Source organism: Sparassis crispa, assembly GCF_003851025.1.
Source record: "Sparassis crispa DNA, contig_000007F, whole genome shotgun sequence".
In the NCBI taxonomy this organism is placed as follows: domain Eukaryota; kingdom Fungi; phylum Basidiomycota; class Agaricomycetes; order Polyporales; family Sparassidaceae; genus Sparassis; species Sparassis crispa.
In genome coordinates this window covers 497730-513117 of record NW_020939754.1, presented here as the reverse complement: position 1 = coordinate 513117, position 15388 = coordinate 497730, and the positions used below count along the sequence as shown (strand labels likewise).

Below are 15388 nucleotides of genomic sequence, written 5' to 3'. Positions count from 1 at the left end.
CCCACAATCACTATAATCGCAGAGCCCGACGATGAGGCACCACAGAGCTCATCTCTACCGACCATGGCCTCGATTATCTTCTCTCCCTTCCGACAAACATATCGGTATCTTGTACGTGGTATCATATAACTTCTACACACTATCTGACATTCTCCGGAAATTTGGTTCTGTCGTGGCTGTTTTGTGCAACTAACTCGACATTAGCAACGGCAAGCTCATGAGGCCCCGGTCATCTTCTACTCCTGCTGTATTGGAGGCTTAGGTCCCTTAGTGCTTATCACGGTGCCGCCTTTGCGCGAGAGATTGGGTTGGAAGCCCGCAGAACCCATCCCTACCACCTATCCTCGTGAGTCACTGTCGTGCGCGGCTAGCTATCACGTCATCCAAATCGTTGACGCTTTTTGTTTGCAGTTCCCAAGAGGCCTAGGAGACCAGTGCAGGGATATGAAGATGAATGAGGGGGAGAGACCGTTGCGAGCTGCTGCACGACTTGATGGGCTAATGCACTAATACTGCCCGACCACTACAGTCATACCTCGCATGTACAAGCCCGCGGGACAATGCATCGAAAGTCCGAGCATTCATTATGATCCATCTATCTGAAGCTTTATATGCTAACGCTACATGCACGCTGAACCAACTCGCCGCTTTCCGAACTTACTGCAGCGTGATATATAAGTGTTTGCTTGTCAGCACGGCTTTCGCCCCAGGTATGAGCACAATCGTCTGTGTGTTGTCGATGATCATCGCAGGCCCCTCGATAGCATCGCCTACCGCCAGCGTGGGGAGCAAGTACACTGGCGTATCGGGCACCCGGCCGACCTCGTCGAAGTAGACGCTGTATGTCGAGTCCGCCTTGCTGCGGCCGACAGTGCGCCGTTGCAGCCGCGCCACTTCAGAGTACACGGACTCTCCGAGGCTGTCGAACGTTTTGCCGATCCCGCGCACCTATGAAGGACCGATGAGCCCAGTGAAACGAAGGCAAGGCGAGGAGAAACGCACCTTAACATCGTCAACAACGATGGTCTTAGTCTCCAGCAGGAAACCAAACTCTGCCAGGTACACCCGCTTAAACGCCGCCTCAAAGTCCTCCTTACCGTCTCCATCCTTAGCAGAGGGTAACACCATAAGCGCCGTATCGGTTCCTTCGAAACGCATGTTCAGCATGCGCTCCGTGTGGACGTGCTTGCCCTCGAAGCCCTGCCGCGCGAGCTCCTTGCGCACGCCTGCGTCGAGCTTGTCGAGCCGCGCGACCAACGACGCCCGGTTGTCCGCAGTGTAGAACGTCGACGATGGTTCTTGGAGCTCGAACGCCCTGAAAAAAAGTATGAGTCAGTAGGAACGCACTAAGCGCGCATAAGAGCTCGATGTACCGGTCCGCGAGAGCAAGTCCGTACGCTGACAAGATAGAGCTATATCGGTGGATTAGAATTGTCTTGATGCCCAACAGGTGTGCAATTTCGCATGCGTGCTGGCCTCCCGCACCTCCGAAGCTCGCCAGTCTACACACGTGAGAGCTGAGTTATAGTTATACGTGCTTCGTACATACATATGCTTGGACGTTGCATATCCTCTCGCTTCTGTGAGTGCACGGATAGGGCGGCACATCGTCTCGTTCGCGACCTTGATGAAGCTGACGCGCGAGTGGTGAGACCTCGACGGGCCCGACATGCGGTCGACCAGAAGCTCACCCGTTGACAATCTCGTCGAGCTCGTACTTCTTCTCCTGGCTCTCATTGATCACCTTGGCAAGCGCCTCGAACGCGGAGCGAGAGGCCTCCACGTCCAGAGGCTCCTTCTCTGACTTGCCGAAGATCTTCGGGAAGTAGTCAGGGACAAGCCGGCCGAGGACCAGGTTCGCGTCCGTCACAGCGAGTGGACCTCCTTTGCTACGCACAACGGCTCGGATAAGATTGCTTTGAACGCATCGATGAATGACTATACCGGTAGCACGCAGGACCAGGCTCTGCTCCAGCACTATGGGGCCCAGCCATGAACAGCCCATTGCGGAAAGTCAGACACGACCCGCCGCCCGCCGCAACGGTGTTGATATCGAGCTGCGGCGACTGAATAGTCACGCCCGCAGTGGTCGTCTCGTACACGACCTCGTAGCGGCCGTCGAACCTGGAGACATCAGTCGACGTCCCGCCGACGTCCAACCTGCACGCGAGGTCAGCAGTTTGATGGGCTCTCGACACGATAACAGGTACCCAATGATCGGCAGCTTCTTCTTTTCATCCCAGCTCGTCAGCGCATACCCGACGACACCACCCGCAGGCCCGCTCAATATGCTCTTCAAGCCGGAGAAGTTGTTTAGGTCCACCAGACCGCCATCGCTACCCATGAACTCCACACGAGGGCTCCGGAGCCGCCCATCTTTGAGCTTCTCATCGAATCCGCTGAAGAATCCGTCCAGATACTGCCGGAGGATAGGTGTGAGGTAAGCATCTGCGGTAGAAGACACGCCGCGTGGCACGAGTTTGATCATGGGCAGGAGCTGTGCCGACTCCGAGACGTGCTCGAAGCCGATGCGGCGCGCCAGCTTTCCGATGGCGACCTCATGGTCGGGGAACGTGTATGAGTGGCAAAGAACGATAGCGAGTGAGCGGTATCCTTCATCGTACAGCCGGCGCAAGTCTTTCTCGACCGCACCCAAATCTAGGAGTGCTTGAGCAGATCATTTGATACATAGTGACGAGCACCTCACCTGGCTTCTTCATGATTCTGACTGCCTCGCCAGAGAGACCTTGCACAATCTCACCTGGGCCCTCAGCGTCGCCCTGGCCATCCCACCCTGCGCCGCGATAGCCCCGCTTAACCTTCCCTTGCTCGTCAAACTGAACTGCATGTTGTTCTGCTTGGGGATCCGATGTGTATCCTACGAGCGTAACACGCTCATCAACCTCGACGACCGTCGAGTACAGTGGGGGTGGGCGGCGGATGTTGAGGTCGAAGATCTTCGGACGTGCCTGGTTTCCAATCAGTAAGAGATCCTTGAACCCTCGGGTGATAAGAAGGGCGTGTTTGTGTCCCTTACGCTCGAGCAGCGCATTAGTCGCGACGGTTGTAGAAAGCCTGATATAGTCTGCAGAGAAGTGATCGTGAGCAGCGTGGGCAGGAAGTATGCAAGCGCACGCACCAATCTTGTCCGTATTCAGTACCGAGCCGCGAGGGATATGGTCTCCTGTGACGACCTCAAGTATCCGCCTGATGCCTTCGGTAGGTGCATCACCATAATTACCAGGGTCCTGCGAGACTACATACCACGTCGTAAGATTAGGAGCGAGCAGACGAATTCAAGAGTTGCCCTCACGAAGTTTCACAACGAGCTCCTTCCTCTCATGGGGGTTTTCAGGATCGGGATACGAGGCGTGCAAGTCGCAGAACGTTCCTCCTCTGTCTGCGCAGATCCGGATCGATTTGTCTGGTATGCTAGACGCCTACCCGCGATGCGTTAGGATCACGAACTTCGGGAAAGGTTCACTCGTACTTTTGTGGTGGCTCCTCCAGACGACATGGTTGAGATAATTTGGGTATTCAGAAGTAGAGAGCCTGCCTCGCGCTATCCGTCGTCAGACTTTATCTGCAGGGCATGTTATCATCAGAGCGCTCGACATTGGCTCGACCGTACCGACCAGTAACCTAAATTTAGTAGGTTTGCAAGATCGCAGTCACGACGTGACACACGCGTCAAGAATGTCACACCTCAGCTTAGCAAACAAAAAACAGCAGAACAACTCAATACATTGATAGAATACGTATAAAACAACACTGACCAGGCGCTGACTACCTCATCGGACCTCTACCGTCCGTCCCGCCCAATCCTCTTTCAACCGCGCCTCGACGACCTTATCCAGCTCCTTCGCTTTCCCTACCGCGACGTCGATGATTCGCAAAACTTCTTCTGGGTCGAGAGGCACTCCACCTGCCTTTTGAACTACGCATAGCTCGCGCTGTGCATTTAGGGCCACAGAAAGTAGACCCGCGCTGAGCCGCTGCTCCAGCTGAGAGGGATCGAGGACGGCCTGCGTCGTCGTGTCGGGAAAGTACGCAAACGTGAAACAGAAAGGAGTATGATGCATAGACAAAGGCACTGGTGCACGTTCTGTCGGAGGATGCTATCACATGTCATAAGAATTAGGTGTAGAAAATGTAGACGATCAACGCGTACCACCGTAACTTCATCGCCAATGACCTCGACTTCGGGTCTTCGGAAGTGTTTTAGTGCCAAGACACCTGCAAGGCAAGCGCAGTCTAGCATGTTCCCTGCATCTGCTAGACAGTGTATCGTCAGTCGGAGATGCCAGACCTGCGAAAATAAGGTCAATAATCCTCCACTGCATATCGAGAATATAGCGAGCGAGCCAGGACAGAGAACACAAGCCCACCCACACACGGAGAAACACGCACACGTTGTCCAGCCATCACACACAGCGACTCCTTATCCACGACATCGCTCCTGCGTAATACCTTGTCGAGCATCCGCGTGATAGTAACTTCTTCATCCGAGGGTCTGCGCCATACATAAAACTGAGATCGTAGAACAGAGAAGACACACATACCTACCGACCGGGTTCATATTCGCTCGACGCCATGGGTGAGAGCTCCGAGATGATGCTGATGATCCCCTCCAGCGGGCGCTCGGGCGGCGGTTTCACCATTTTCGCGTCCACCTGCGCCAGGACACTGTTCGCAATTTCAGTATGAAGGATACGCCCAGCAGCAGATAGAAGCACTCTTACCGTGTTTTTCCAAGCGCGCACTCTACCCACCCGAGCTCCGGTCCAAAGGTGAGTGTCGGCGACCGCATTTCGAGCGGAGCGCGGCCGTCGAGGCGCAGAGACTGTTTTAAGGCACTATACAGAAACTCCTTCTCTGGAATGGAGGGCGATGGTGGTCGGGGCATGTTCGGGACGGGCCAGTCCTGAGCAGAAAGTCGATAAGGAGGACGAGAATGCGCCCGACGACGAGGAGAGCGGCGAGGAGATGTTTACAGATATTTGTTCCCCGACGCGTTCCTCTTCCGGTTTTCTCTCCGGGTCTTCGACTACGAAGTCATTTCAGCTCAAGTACTCACATCCTTAATTATCTGTGCGATGGTTCGCCTGATCTCGCACAACCTCCTCGCATGCCATGCAAAAGGCTGCACGACCAATAACTTCCCTTTAGAGTTCAAGGACGCAGAAATTGAGCTGCGTGACGCCGAGTTCAACCCGGATTTCATACGCGGTTTCATGCCGAAGATAGAGTGGGATGCACTCGTTGATGCGGCTCGACAGGTGAGCAAAAGTCGTTTCTTTCAGGCGAAACTGTGCTCATTGTCCATCCGATTCTTGGATATATTAGCTAGGAGATACATCGCTGCCTACAGAGCCGCCAGAGATGTTAGATGACGAGTTCCTGCAGAAACTGCACCATGTCTTGCTCGAGGTATGTCTCACTGTTCATATCCCAAAAATGCTTGCTCTGAATTGAAACCGTTGTAGATACATGTCGAGGAGGGCGCGATGGTCTGCCCAAACTGCAAACATGTCTACCCCATTTCAAATGGCATCCCAAACATGGTGAGCCAAATCATCCAGGTACTCGCACAAGATCCGCCGCTCACATTCATGGTGACGACAGCTTCTGGCGGAACATGAGATTGGCTGATGCTGCTTGTGTGGCCTGCAATTCGCTCAGGATGACGAACACACGCCTTACGATGGCGTCCAGGCCCTGCCTGATGGCCGTCGCGAGCACCCCTCGGCGGGCTCTGTGCTGGCGCTGCTTATCAGCGGCAGCGTGCGGGCGTCGGAACGACGGGGTGATGAATGCTGATTGAGCTATGTATAAAGGCGGTGCGTCACTACACGGGCATGTAAACACGTATAGCATAATCTATGAAGAGCGCAATTGACCACACGAGATGCCAACAATGAACCGCACATATGGACATGCCGTACAGCCAAGAGAAGAATTCCGCTCGTGAGTGGCTCGACTCTATATCTACAGTGGTAAGCATAGATTAGTGGTACCGATGATGGTACATTTTTGGCCTGCGGACATCAAGCAAAAGATACCCCTGTTATTCAATCAACCTAGAACCTCGCAGATGAAATGAGCAAACGGACTGGGCTGGGCGGTCAATCAGCGCGCGCACGCTTTCTCGCGCCACTCTTGGTGCCGTTCTCCTTGGTGCCGGTGCCGGTGGTGGAGAAGTACTCGAGCGATCCCTTGGGGTCAGCCTTGATAGTCTTGCTGCCCTCGGTCCAATTGGCAGGGCAAACCTCGCCGTACTCGTCCTGCACTAACGTTAGTATGAGAATCAGTAGACGAAGACAAAGCAACATACGGTGAACTGAAAGGCCTTCACGAGCCGAATCGTCTCGTCGACCGACCGACCAACAGCAAGGTCATTGATCGTAATTTGTCTGTCAAGAGGAGAGCAACGTCAGCGAATGCGAGAGGGCGATATAGGCGGATGAAGGACGATACCTCAGGATGCCCTTGGGATCGATGATGAACAGACCACGGAGAGCGACGCCCTCCTCTTCGATCAATACACCATAGTCTCGAGATATCTTCATGTTTCTATCAGCTACAAGAGGAAGTTTAAGGTCGGGTCCGAGACCGCCCTCCTTGCGGTCCTTCATCGCCCACGCCAGGTGGGAGAAATGCGAGTCCGTCGACACACCTGAGCCAACATCATCAGAAAATTAACAGCGTGATATGAACAAGCACACGCACTAAGCACGATGGTGTTGAGGTCTTTGAACTGTTGGAGCTCGTCATTGAAGGCGAGGATTTCCGTCGGGCACACAAAGGTGAAATCCCTAGCAAATAAACGTCAGATGAACATGCGCTTACTGAATAGGACTTTTCCACGACTAACATGGGATAGAAGAACAGAACCACCCTGACAAAGATATGTGAGCGTCATAGCCTAAATAACCTCTCCTCTAGTGGTAAACACACCATTGTCCTAGGTACTGCTCGAGCGAGACCTCGTGGAAGATGCCATCGATGACGGCGGTAGACTTGAAGGCGGGCGCGGGCTTCTGAACGGTAGCGACCATTGTAAGGGTATCTAAGGCGAGGCAACAGAGCGACGCGGAGTTTGGGATGGCACGAGAATCTAGTCTAATTTATTTCGCGCGTTCTTTGTCTGTGTTTGGCCCACAGAAGCAACAGAGATGATTACACGGCATCGTGACTTGATGCCGGTTCCCAATCGGCCGGAGGCTGGACTCGGCACTGCCGGCGAAGACACTTCATCGGTGATCTCCGGAATTGTACGCTTCATTAAGTCTCCACATTTCAGAACTGCAAAGCTTCATTCTGTATTCTCAGTGGATGCCTTCCCGTAGCCGTTTAGAAACGTTCTAAACTAAAATTCGTCTCTAAATCAGGCCGGCACGTCGGCAAATTGATCTCCGCATACCGTGAGAGCAAAGTGAGCTCTTTCTAAACCTTATATCTGGAAGGGGGGGTCGACCCCCCCTTCCAGATTCTAAACGTCTTTCTAAACAATGATTTCGATCTCCGCCCACTCGCAATGCCCATCTTTGCCTATATTTGGTGCTGCATATTGCTTACATCATGCTGCTGCTCGTCCTCCGACCCTCTAGAACTTGGTTTGATCATCATCATGTTGCGACGCTACGGTTTCACAAATCCTGCTGTTCCGACACAGTGGGGTGTTTCGCAGTCCGCTTTGTGATTTAGAAGTGCTCCAAATCCTACGGGAAGGCATCCAGTTATACGCATTGAGAGCCAAAAAAAATTGGAGTAGTTGCCTGTATATTGCACTCCCGAATAAAGCCGGAACTTCGGCATATCACGTGCCTGGTACGCGACGCGTCCAATATCGCGTCACGACACGGCAGGTATGCCGCTCTCGCCAGAAATCACACCAGCCCCGAACGGTCGATACAACCATCGTAGCGGTGCTCGCGCCATTCCCCGACTCTGATGGGGTGCTGACGATTTTTGTAAGAGTGAGGGTGTATGATTGGTGGTTATGTAGTACAAGTACAGGCATTTATTACAGTAGTTACAGCAATGGAAAACTAGACGAGCGAGGCATCGTCGTCGTCACTGTCATCCGAGTGGTGTTGGTCAGGCTCGGAATTCGGTCGGAAGACTCCGAGGAGGGGCATGGGCTCGTCCTCGAGGAAGCCGCGGGGCATCAATCCCGGATTGGCGAGAAGGACGATGGATTGGATGTTGAGGGAGATAGTGGTGTCGGCGTTTTCGTCGTCGAGTTCAGGGTGGCTCTTGATGTACTTCCCAAGAGTGAAGAGCAGGAGGACGGCAGACTCTGTGGAGAGATCGTCGTGGATTTTGGGAAGCATTGATATGGAGTGCATGGAGAACTTGAAGGGCTTACACCCGTCGAAAGTCGGCACTGCGGGAGGAGTGAGTTAGGGTGCATGTGCGAGAAGGTTGGGGGCGATCTTACCATCTCGATCGGCCGGCAGCACGGGGGGTGGACCTGCAGGGTGCATTAGCGAACATTTTGTAGTGCGAGACGTCACGTACCGCGTTGTGCATTCACCGGAGTGGCGGGAGCCATGCCGCGGATCTTGGTTGGAGTGTTTGAGGTGCCGGTGGTCAACCTTGTCGAGAAGGAGAGGCCGGCATGGAACGACGGGAAGACGAGTGTTCGTCTGTTGAGAATGGCACCCAGGACGGCGGCTGCACGTGGCCAGGTGAGTGCTGATGGTGCAACGCAGAGTTGACGGCTGCGACCGCTCGGACTGATCAGGTCGCTGTGGGTAACGGAGCCGACGACAGAGAAGAGCGTGAGATGGGTGCTCGTCTTGAGCTGAAGGTAGTCGGAGGCTCCGATGGTGACAAAGTGGAGTGCTGTGGGGTCTGCGGTCGCGAGATTGATGATGTTGTGTGCGGTGGTGATCGAGACGTGGTCCAGACGTCTTTGGGGTTGATTAGTAGTATGGCAGAAAAAGCAAGGGCAAATGGACGTACTCGGCGATGTTCGAAGGGAATGCCCTCTTGAGATACACGGGTTGCACGAGGACAAACACGTTGTTCATGGCACGTGTCACGGCGAGTGTTTCTCTGCAAGAAAGTGTCAGTGTGAGTCACAGTGGATAATTGCCAAAGGGCGTACCTGAGTTTCGACAGCGACTGGAGCACTTCGGTTCTTGTATATATGGTGCAGTTAGCAGAAGTGTCTGTCTGGTGGCAAACAGCAACTCACGGTGTCCTGGTTTTCTCGACGCGCTTTCCTTTGTTGCGGTAGGGCTTACCGGGAGTCTCGTCGGGTCGGTGACTGGCGTGAGCATCGTCTGCGGGAGTATCGGATGCGGTGGAGTCAGTGTGTGCTGTCGGCGAGAATCTGCAAAGAACTGCATGTTGGCTGGTATATGGCGGTGAGTGGGTATGAAGACTTACATGTCGTCGCTGTCTTCAGGCTTCTGCCTTTTTGCGGGTGAAGGCACTGGTGCGGACGGTGACAGATGCCTCATCTTGCATTTGCTGCCAGTGGTGGTTGCAGGAGCATCAGTGACGGAGGCCATGGTGGCGGTTGCGAGAGGAAATCGGGCGAGGTGGGAGTTGTTCGCGGTGCGACTGTTGGGGCATGTCCGTCGGCATTCGCTGTCTGGGCACGGTGCCAAAACGGGGCCGAGAGTGTGGAGGAAATTGCGTACGCAGCGCAGGTGCGTGCTTTGCGAGGGGCGAGGTGCGGCCTTGGCGTTCGAACGGGAGGTCCGGGCGGTGGTCGACCTGGGCGCGGTCGCGAAGTGTGAGGGAGAGGGTCGAGGTTGTGGCACGCGCGGCGGGGGCGCGTGTTTTGCGGTGGCCCAGGCGCGGTATTGGTGTTCGAACGGGAGGTCCGCGTGGTGGTCCGGTTGGCGAGAGTAGGTGGTGGAGGGTGTTGGCAGTCGAGGTGCTGTGGAGAGGGGCGCAAACGCGTGCGGAATTGCGCGCGCAGTGCAGGCGCGCGTTTTGGTCGGGCGAGGCACTGTGTTGGCATTGCTGGATGTCAGCAAAATGTAAGCAAAATAGCAGAGAAAAATACGCACCGAGCGGGTGCGTGTGTTGTGCGATGGGCTAGGTGCGGCATTGGGATTCGCGCGCCGGGAGGTCCGCGTGTTGGTTAAGCCGCGCGCGGTCGCGAAGTGTGAGGGAGAGAGTCGAGGTGGCGGCGCGCGTAGCGGGGCCACGTGTTTTGTGGTGGGCCAGGCGCGGTATTGGCGTTCCAACGGCAGGTCCGCGTGGTGGTCGCATTGGCGAGAATGCAGGTGGTGGAGGGTGTCAGCGGTCGAGGTGCTGTGGAGAGGGGCCGCGAACGCGCGCCAAATTGCGCGCGCAGTGGGGACGCGCATTTGGGTCGGGCGAGGTGCGGTGTTGGGACTGCTGGATGTCAGCAAAGTGTAAGTAAAATAGTGGAGAAAAATATGCACCCGAGCGGGTGCACGTGTTTTGCAAGAAGCTCAGCACGGGATTGGTGTTGGCATGCCGGGAGGTCCGCGTGGTGGTCAAGCCGCGCGTGATCGCGAAACCTGAGCCAGAGGGGGGAGAAAACTGCGTGCGCAGGGGGGGCGCATGTTTTGTGGTCGGCCAGGCGCGGTATTGGCGTTCCAACGGCAGGTCTGCGTGGTCGTCGCATTGGCGAGAATGCAGGTGGTGGAGGCCGTCCGCAGTCGAGGTGCTGCGGAAAGCGGTCGCGAACACGCTCCCAGTGAGGACGCGCATTTGGGTCGGGCGAGGTTCCGTGTTGGTATTGCTGCACGTCACGGCCGAGTTGGCAATGGTGGCAGAGAACGTCGGCGACCGTCCGTGTCAGTGGTGGAGATGTGGCTAGAGCGGTCGTGAACGTGCGCCGAATTTGACGCGCAGCAGTGGCGCGTGTCCACAATGAGCTGGGCGCGACGGTAAGATTTGAATCTGATGCGCGAACGGTTTGTCGTGCGGGGGCGAGCGTCGGTCGTTGTGGATGGCTACTTACCTCCACCGGTGTGTTCATTCTTGCTCGTTGATCGTGTCTTGCTGGCAATTGACACTGGTGTATAAAGTTTAGTAAAAATCTTGCTGCTTTCGATCAAAATGAATTTGGAGGCTCACCTGAGTTCTGACACGATGGCAAAGGTCTTTCAGGATGCGCATTGTGGTGCGTCAAGTTTCTGTTTTCGTGATGGGACTGGATGATGGCTGAATCTTGGTCAGTGAAATTATTCGACGAGTGGACCACACGTACGAAGGCGCCGAATCCGGAAATGGGTGCCGATGGACAGGGATCGCAGTTCCTGCTCGAGACGTACGATCAGTTCGAGACAGTTGAGCGTCAATTTGATGTTCAGGTCAGTTCGGGTGGGTATTTGTACCTGGTGTGGCGAAGCTCGCGCGAGGAGGTTACACTGCGTGTGTCTGGGTTTGTTTCTCAGATGAGTCTTCTGCCCCCTTTCAGGCGCTCATTCAGGTTTGTCACTTCTGCAGTTCACAAGCTGCTTGCCGATGTGATTGATTCGTATCTAGGCTGCCGAGGGGAAATCCGAACCTCGCTCTGCAGACTGTTGTGGTTGCCAGTGAAGGTCCTGCATTCCGGCGAGCCATCACTGCCCGATCAAACATCTTACGTTTCATGGAAATGCATGCATGCCATGGAACGACATCTGTAATTGATGATGTCTGGCTTGGCGCCATGCCGTGTTTTATTGCAGAGACACGTGTGCTCACGCCTATGGTGGAAGCACCGTTGTTTGACAGTGCCGATCTGAACATGGTTATTGACCCGTATGGTGCATTGGCAGAGCTAGTTGCTGGTGGGAGGCTCTCGTGGACATCAGACAATGTCGTGTCATGCATGGAGCTGAAGGGTGAGTATGACGACAGGTATGTCATGATATGAAATCATCTGTCTGCATTGCTTGAGGTGATGTTGTGTTTATGTAGGTGGTCTACTCCTGTGCAGTCATCCCTTGACATGGTGCGTGCCGGTGAGCTCGTTGAGCTTTCAGTAAACTTTCGGCTTCGTGAGCACGTGAGTCCAAATGGGGCAAATGTAGGTCGCAAGTTTCTTACACGACTTGACACTGTCATGATCGTGAGTCGCTTGGGGATGAAGGTGAGTTGGCGTTTGCCCGCATTTGTTTGTTATCAGAAAATGACTTCTAATGGTGGCTATAGCTGATTGCGGACTGCGAGTCAGAGCACTTGTCGATGATGCGTATTGCTGCGGCAGCTGATAACACTGGTGGAGATAAGGCTCCGAAGAAGAGACGGTTCTCTTACCTCCAGTCTGTGCCTTCTGTTTTAACCAGTACTGAACAACACTTGAATTCGCTGACAGTATTGGACAAGACAGATGATGTAGATCAGGTAATGAAGCCGGTGGGATAGTTGCAGTACTGTTACATATAGTCATATGATATAAGATACTGATGGTATGGCTGTCTTTTAAAAATTCAAATGAAAGGATCATCTGAGCATGAAGATCGTGTCGATCAGGTAATAAAGTCAGTAAAATAGGTATAGTGTCATGGTGGCAATAATACAATATTTTGTTGATTCAATTGATTCGATTGAATGGACCATTTGATGTATACACGAGGATGTGCGCCCAGCGTCCGTCGAGTGTAAGGAGTGGTGTAAGGTCATCGGTATCCATTCTGTTTTCATATTGTGGGACACCGTCATTCTGTTGGTCGTCGTATATCCATCCTGAGTTGTCAGAGTGGAGGAGACGTGCTGTAAAGTGACTAGATCCAAAGTATATTACAGTTGCCAATGAGTAGGTGGTCTGCATATTGAATTCCAGATCAAATATGGGAGTGATAACTGTATGTTCCTGTGACGGATATTCAAAGTATAGGATGGGCGGTGGTGTAATGTTGCTTATATTATGATCAACTTCACTGTCGCATTGACATACTAATCTTCTTGCATGCACAATGGATGATGTCATGGTCTTACTTAACCAAGTTTGTATAGTTTGAGTTTCAGCAGAGGACTGCATGCCGGTGGACACAATAACAGATGGGATTCTTAGTGTGATTGGGCGTGTTTGATGACAGGCAAGACACTGTATGGTCGTGACTATATTGTTAGTGGTGTTTTCCAATGCACATTCAATTATGCTTGCTGCAGAGGCAAACTGTGGACCATATCTTGGATATTCCATAGGTGATCGTCTACTAAGAAAATCTCGGAGAAAATCACGTTGCATGTTAAACTGCTCGGCACTGGAGTCTGGGCTCAGATTCTCAAAACAACTGACCAACAGACTAGCAATAGCTGACTGATTCTTCCACATTGCACGCAAAGAAGAGCTCAGTTGAGAGTAGCTGTGATAAAGTGACATAAATGTGGCATCATATGCACATGAGTAGTCTGTGGATGACCATTGGCAACCATGCTTGTACATGTATGGTGATGAGTCAGAATGTGGCATTGACATTGATGGCAAAATCCCTGATTCTTCCATTTGTGAGGCTTTCCGTTTGGTTCCTTTTGACTGTGAGCTACTGTCACTAAAGTTGACATGAAATGACTTTGTGGAGATGTCATCTTCACTTTCAGGATTTGGCAAAGGTACGAGGGATCCTGTTTTAAAGCCATAGTGAATTAAAGTATTTTGCTCAAGCACTTTAAATTTCTGTGTCTCATGGTATAGGTCAGCAGAAACAGGCTTGTTTAGCTGTTCCAACTTTACTGGCTCTGAGATGAATAGGCCATTTCGTGTGCGTGCTCTCGATGCAGCAACGTAGGCTGCAAAGCCGCCCTCAGTCATGTTGTTAAGTACTTTAGGCAGTGTTTTGCCTTGCGACGTGTGGCCGGTGACTGCAAATGCAGGTTGTATGATGAGTTGCAGTCGGGTAACTTGGTACCTTTGTGTATCTCCATTGGCATCTCTAAGTGTAGTTGTAAACCGCCATGTTGTTGGAGCAATAGGCACATAGCCTGAAGGCAAATCAGGCAGATGTACCTTGCTTGTAGGAAACTCAACTATAACACAATCTGCATATGTGTATCTGACAGGACAGTGTTTAATCGAGATGTGCCTAACTATGCCTTGAGCACCATTGGTGATTCCAAGTTCTGTGGAGATGTTTCGACTGCGTAGTACCACAGGCATGCCTACATATAATGAAATGAATGCTGGGAGGGCACCTTCAGAAGTAAGTGGTGTTACATTGAGCCGCAGAAGTGCATCACGAATGGATTTCTCAGGTACCTGACCATCAATCTTATCGACCGCTGTGCATATTATTAAGCTCAAACCATTGTCTGCATCACAGTTTGCCTGTGCCTTTTCAGTATTAATAACTTGTCGTAGCAGGTTGGTATTGACAATTACTGTAGGATCATCATCATCATCTTTTATTTGAAGGCCATCAAGATGGGTCGCTGACTTAACTACCTGTGTATTAAATAGGTCAACATCTCCCATTGTGCATTCATGTGTTCGCAATCTGTTGACTGCATCACCATACTCAGGATCATCTTTCATACGTTGTTGCTCAGTCAACTCTACCACTGCATTTACTTGCTTCCATGCAAGTCGACCAAGCCTCTTGCTGAGTTCATCTGATGTCTGTCTTGCATATGCTGATATAGGTGTGTATAGCGGTGTGCCACCTACTGGAGGATATTGATAAAAATCTCCCGCAAAAATTATATTAATACCTCCAAACCATACATCTGGTTTTTCTTTGGCATAACGTAATGCATGATTTATCTCAGAGAGTAACTGACAGCTAACCAGTGAGATTTCATCAATAAGTACAAACTCAACACGCTGCCATTCATCACGCAATACTGTACGATTTTGAACACTAATTGTTACTGTATAGTCCTGTTCACTTTCGCCCAGTTGCCTGTTGCCTTTACCCTTTGTCTTTGATTGTATCTTCAAACCGAGTCCTTTGTGAATTGTCATTCCATCGATTAGAGCAGCAGCAGAGCCGGTAGGTGCAAGAAAACGAATTTGGTATAAGCAGCCAAAGTATGTCATCAATTCTTTCAAGGCTTTGACAACATGCGTCTTGCCTGTGCCACCGGGACCGGTGGGCAACAAGTACAGTGGTTCCATTACAGTGTCTGATTTGACTACATAGTTTTGAATAAAATGTTTTGCACAAATCTGAAAGGCACATGCCTGCTTAGCATTTAAACTGTAGGATGTCTGAACAGACTGTAGAACTTTCATTGGGGACTGTTCAACTAATGCAGTAGTATCACTGATATTTGGGGCTTCTGTGGATGTGGTTAATTGTTCTGGTATTGTAGGCGTCATGTAATACTCAGTGTATGCAGGAGTTTTTTCGAGAGTAAACTGAGAGCTCATGTTGCCAGCATTACATCTTTTCTGCATTACTTGCATCTCTTGCTCATGTAGGGCTGACTTCCACTTCTGCAACTGCAAGTGGGTTATATTATA

The 15388-nt window shown here is 52.1% G+C and overlaps 6 protein-coding genes across 6 annotated transcripts; 2 read left to right on the top strand and 4 right to left on the bottom strand.

Annotated features, from left to right (window-relative positions):
- Positions 1-657: 657 nt before the first annotated feature.
- On the bottom strand, positions 658-3517 carry SCP_0801690 (Uncharacterized protein; the record flags this gene model as incomplete). Its single annotated transcript, XM_027760761.1, has 11 exons — positions 658-948; positions 1003-1315; positions 1374-1502; positions 1550-1633; positions 1692-1889; positions 1945-2160; positions 2211-2658; positions 2708-3085; positions 3140-3256; positions 3314-3440; positions 3491-3517. The coding sequence occupies 11 exons, from the start codon at positions 3515-3517 to the stop codon at positions 658-660; spliced, it is 2328 nt and encodes a 775-aa protein (XP_027616562.1).
- A 274-nt stretch (positions 3518-3791) lies between these two features.
- Positions 3792-4906, bottom strand: SCP_0801680 (Exosome complex component rrp45; the record flags this gene model as incomplete). Its single annotated transcript, XM_027760760.1, has 5 exons — positions 3792-4118; positions 4172-4309; positions 4411-4513; positions 4567-4686; positions 4743-4906. 5 exons carry the CDS (start codon positions 4904-4906, stop codon positions 3792-3794), a joined length of 852 nt encoding a protein of 283 aa, XP_027616561.1.
- A 190-nt stretch (positions 4907-5096) lies between these two features.
- On the top strand, positions 5097-5642 carry SCP_0801670 (Multifunctional methyltransferase subunit trm112; the record flags this gene model as incomplete). The annotated part of the gene is made up of 3 exons (XM_027760759.1): positions 5097-5279; positions 5347-5430; positions 5487-5642. 3 exons carry the CDS (start codon positions 5097-5099, stop codon positions 5640-5642), a joined length of 423 nt encoding a protein of 140 aa, XP_027616560.1.
- A 483-nt stretch (positions 5643-6125) lies between these two features.
- SCP_0801660 (Peroxiredoxin TSA1-A) lies at positions 6126-7058 on the bottom strand (the record flags this gene model as incomplete). The annotated part of the gene is made up of 6 exons (XM_027760758.1): positions 6126-6284; positions 6335-6413; positions 6478-6676; positions 6730-6815; positions 6875-6898; positions 6958-7058. 6 exons carry the CDS (start codon positions 7056-7058, stop codon positions 6126-6128), a joined length of 648 nt encoding a protein of 215 aa, XP_027616559.1.
- Positions 7059-8051: 993 nt separating this feature from the next.
- Positions 8052-10704, bottom strand: SCP_0801650 (hypothetical protein; the record flags this gene model as incomplete). The annotated part of the gene is made up of 8 exons (XM_027760757.1): positions 8052-8389; positions 8444-8476; positions 8524-8918; positions 8971-9063; positions 9116-9148; positions 9206-9343; positions 9400-10362; positions 10427-10704. 8 exons carry the CDS (start codon positions 10702-10704, stop codon positions 8052-8054), a joined length of 2271 nt encoding a protein of 756 aa, XP_027616558.1.
- Positions 10705-11088: 384 nt separating this feature from the next.
- SCP_0801640 (hypothetical protein) lies at positions 11089-12348 on the top strand (the record flags this gene model as incomplete). The annotated part of the gene is made up of 5 exons (XM_027760756.1): positions 11089-11119; positions 11176-11428; positions 11485-11841; positions 11902-12073; positions 12136-12348. The coding sequence occupies 5 exons, from the start codon at positions 11089-11091 to the stop codon at positions 12346-12348; spliced, it is 1026 nt and encodes a 341-aa protein (XP_027616557.1).
- Positions 12349-15388: the final 3040 nt, after the last annotated feature.